Source organism: Monoraphidium neglectum (assembly GCF_000611645.1).
Source record: "Monoraphidium neglectum strain SAG 48.87 unplaced genomic scaffold scaffold01938, whole genome shotgun sequence".
NCBI lineage: Eukaryota > Viridiplantae > Chlorophyta > Chlorophyceae > Sphaeropleales > Selenastraceae > Monoraphidium > Monoraphidium neglectum.
The window spans coordinates 3,525-6,944 of record NW_014011690.1 but is presented as its reverse complement, the minus strand read 5'-3'; the positions used below and the strand labels follow the sequence as shown (position 1 = coordinate 6,944).

At 66.3% G+C, this 3,420-nt stretch overlaps 1 protein-coding gene across 1 annotated transcript in view; it reads right to left on the bottom strand.

Moving 5' to 3' along the window:
* Positions 1 to 2,061, bottom strand: part of MNEG_9443 (pheophorbide a oxygenase) — a gene marked incomplete at both ends in the record, with an annotated part of 4,425 nt that extends 2,364 nt beyond the window's left edge. Inside the window, 5 exons of the mRNA XM_014042085.1 lie at positions 166 to 266; positions 566 to 675; positions 906 to 1,028; positions 1,481 to 1,572; positions 1,959 to 2,061. Of these exons, the coding sequence (XP_013897539.1) occupies positions 166 to 266; positions 566 to 675; positions 906 to 1,028; positions 1,481 to 1,572; positions 1,959 to 2,061 (529 nt within the window). The remainder of the gene's footprint in view (positions 1 to 165; positions 267 to 565; positions 676 to 905; positions 1,029 to 1,480; positions 1,573 to 1,958) is intronic.
* Positions 2,062 to 3,420: the final 1,359 nt, after the last annotated feature.

Below are 3,420 nucleotides of genomic sequence, written 5' to 3'. Positions count from 1 at the left end.
GGGGAGGCGGGCGGCTGGGGGATGAGGGAGCAGGGGCGAGGGCAAGCGGAGCACGGAGCATGTTGGGAGGGCCCGAAGGGGGAAGCCGATCAGTCTCATGGGGCGAGCAGGCCGCTAGAGCCAGAAATATGTTGAGCCTCGGTCCGCCCTCGGCCCGCCACCTACCCAGCAGCTTCTGAACCAGCGGCGGCAGCCCCAGCCCCTTGGTGGTCACGCTGTGCGTGATGACGCGCGTGCTGTTGTCGTCCAGGGGCGTCAGGTAGAACCTGCGGCGGCCGAAACGGCGCGCGGGGCGGCCGAAAGGGCGCGGGCGGCAACGGGGGGCATGTCGGCGGACGGGCGCCTCGATGCCGCACCCGTGGTACGGCGGCGGAGGGCCGCATTTCCTGCGGCGGCACCCGGACGCCGCCCACCCCGCGCTCGGGCCTCCCCGCGGTGCTCGGTGGCGGGACGAGACGCCTTTCAAACTCGAAACTCGTCGCTTGCTCTCTTTTGGCGATGCAGAAGAGGCCCAAAATGAGACAGGAAGCTCCCACCCCTCCAGATTCACACCCCATGCCCTCACCAGAGGAACGTCGCCGTGCCGTCGTCGTGGTTACTAATGTACTCCAGGTAGGAAGGTGCTGTGAAGGTGACGACCTGGGTGGTGGGCGGCTTGACGGCGCTGGGGCTCCACTGGGCACACAGGGTGGGGGCGGGCAGGGATGGAGCGTGCGGGATGACTGGCGCTTTTGCGACAGCAGGGGGTTGTGGGGGTGAAGCCCGGGTGATGAAGGGCAAGCCACGCCGCACGCCGGTGGCGTGAACGCCGACCAACGTCCCCCACGCGGCTCCCTCGAAGCGCCGCACACCGTCTGCGCGTCGGCGCGGGCCCCCAGTTGGGTGAGTGGTTCAGAGGCGCCCACCTCGAGGCGGTACGAGAAGCCTTCGTGCCCAGGCTCTATGTCTTCGTTCAGGTGGCTGACCACAAAGTGGGTCGCATAGGGCGAGGCCCGGCTGTGGGCCACACCATGATGCGCCCACGGCACCTGCGGGGGGCGCGAGGAAGGAGGGGTGGTGCGAAAGTTTGTCGGGCGGCGGTGATGTCAGCCCTGGACTTTGGGGCGACGGCGTGGCTGCTGGGGGGAGTGGTGATGACGTTTGCAGCCGGAAGGGGCGGAGTCCGAGGCGAAGCGAATGGAGAGGGGGACTGATGTCAGCACCTGGGAGCCGCTTTGCTGGCCACGTGCACTGCATGGGCCCCACAAATGGCCTGAAATAGCCGCAAAGCACCCCTCGCGATCCCATTCGTGCCCACACCGCAGAGGTGCCACAGCAGGCGGCCATCATTCACACCGTCGACCAGAGGTGCCAAACTCGGTCCGCACATTCCCAAAGCTTTCCCAGCAACACTGCCAAATCACCATACATACCCTACAGAAAAATCAGCCTCAAAGGCTACTGCAAAGAAGTTCACAGCGAGAAGCCCCCGGTGACCCACGTGCGACTGGTCGCTGGTGTTCTCCACCATTATGTCATGCGAGATTGGGAAGTCGCGCGTGAAGTTCTGGAGGGTGGACGCCTTGACTTCACCTGGGGGTGCGAGGGTTGTGGGAAGTGAGCCGGAGGGTGTGTGTGGAGAGGAGTTACAGGGGTGGGTCACGGACATGTGATGGCTGACGGGCAGACGGGCTCGAGAGATGGTGTCACAGGCTGCATCAACGCATGAGTGCAGCCCGCCCAGGTGCAGAGGCGAAGCCGCGCCGCAGCTGGGGCTGCGCAACTTGCAGCCAAGCGGCGCGCTGGCCAAACCTCAGCTCCCCCTGTGCGCACGGGTCTGCCAGACGCGTGCTCTATTGACTGCCACGCCGCAGAGCCGCGCGAGCCGACGCGAACACGCAGCGCCCCTACTCCCTGCCGCCTGGCGCCCTCGCTGCCGGCCCCGCCGCGCGCCATCCAAACATACCCCACTTGCGCACCCGGCTTCAGCGCCAGCAGCCGCGGGTTGATCGGCAGCGGCGCCGCCGCGCTCTCCTCCGCCGCGCCCGGCCCCGCGTCGCCCCAGACGAACAGCACGCCCATCCCCTCGGCGGTTGGGTAGGAGCGAACGCAGGAGCGGCGGGAGCCGCAGGCTTGAGCCTCGACCTGCGGGGCGGCGGAGGGCGCGGCCAGCCGATAAGAAGGTGGGGGCCACAATCGCGGGCGGCAAAGGCAGGCGCGGCGCGTGCGTCCGGCGCTTGTGCCCGTCGACGCGCAGAGCAGCACCAGCACGACATTGGCGGCCCGCGACGGCATCCCGCTGGGGTGCACGGCGTCCATGTGCATATCAAAGCGTGGAAATGTGGCGCATGCAAAAGCTGCGGCGCATGCAACAGCTGCGGCGGGGCACGGCGCATGCGGCTGGACAAATGACTCGGCCCCTGCTGACCCGGGGCGCGTCGAATCTGGCTTGGGGGATCGCCGCGGCGCGGCCGTCTGCTGAGAAGCGCCAGCCGTGGTAGGAGCACTGCAGGGTGCCGTCGCTGGGCTCAATACGGCCCTCGCTCAGGGGTGCGAGCCTGTGTTATTGCGCATGTGCATGTGCGGGTTGTGTGATTACATGCAGCAAAAAGCTTGTGCAAGATGTGTGCGAGCGCGTGCGAATAGATAGATGCAGTGAGTGTGTATGTGTGTGCGTGCGTGTGTATGCGCACGCATATACATGTGCGCGCCCACAAACACCACACGCACGAGCGCACACACACACAAACACACACACACACACACGCGCGCGAGAGCACACACCCTAAAACCTGTACACATGCTCATAGCTGAGCGGGCTGAGGCGGGAAAACGGCTGGCGGGCGCCAGGGCAAGTTGGCAGGCAGCTGCAGGCGCCCCTTGTCCACACCTGTGGGGACACTTGTCCTCCAGGACGCTCCACTTGCGCTCTGCATAGCAAGACATTCGCGAGTGTCGCGGGGGCGTCGCAGCCGAAAGTCCTCAGCAGTCACTTTGACGCGCCAGCCTGGCCACGAGCGGCCTGGACGCGCGGTGCACAAGCAGCCCAGTAACAGGGGGGCCCCGCGCGCTGCAGCGCACAGCCCGGCCGGGCAACGGTCCGCGCGGCCATGTACTGTTTCATGTGCTGTCGGACCAACCCTGGAGCGTCAACAGCACCATTCCCAATGCGAGCATGCGGCCCGCCCCTTCAAGGATGCATGCGATGGGATCAATCGCTAAATATGATACAAAGGAATGCTTTCTGTTGAGAGGCTCACCTCCATCCCGCCAGATGACCAAGTCCATTCCCAGCAGCTTGGTCGCCGTCGGCTGCTTGGGGTCGAGGTCTGAGATCACTGCCACGCCATACCACTGCTTCCTCCAATTGAACTCCGCTGGTGCCCCCTCGCCGCTCCCCGCCGCCGCGTCCTGGGGCGAGGCCGGCGGGGCGCCCGGCTG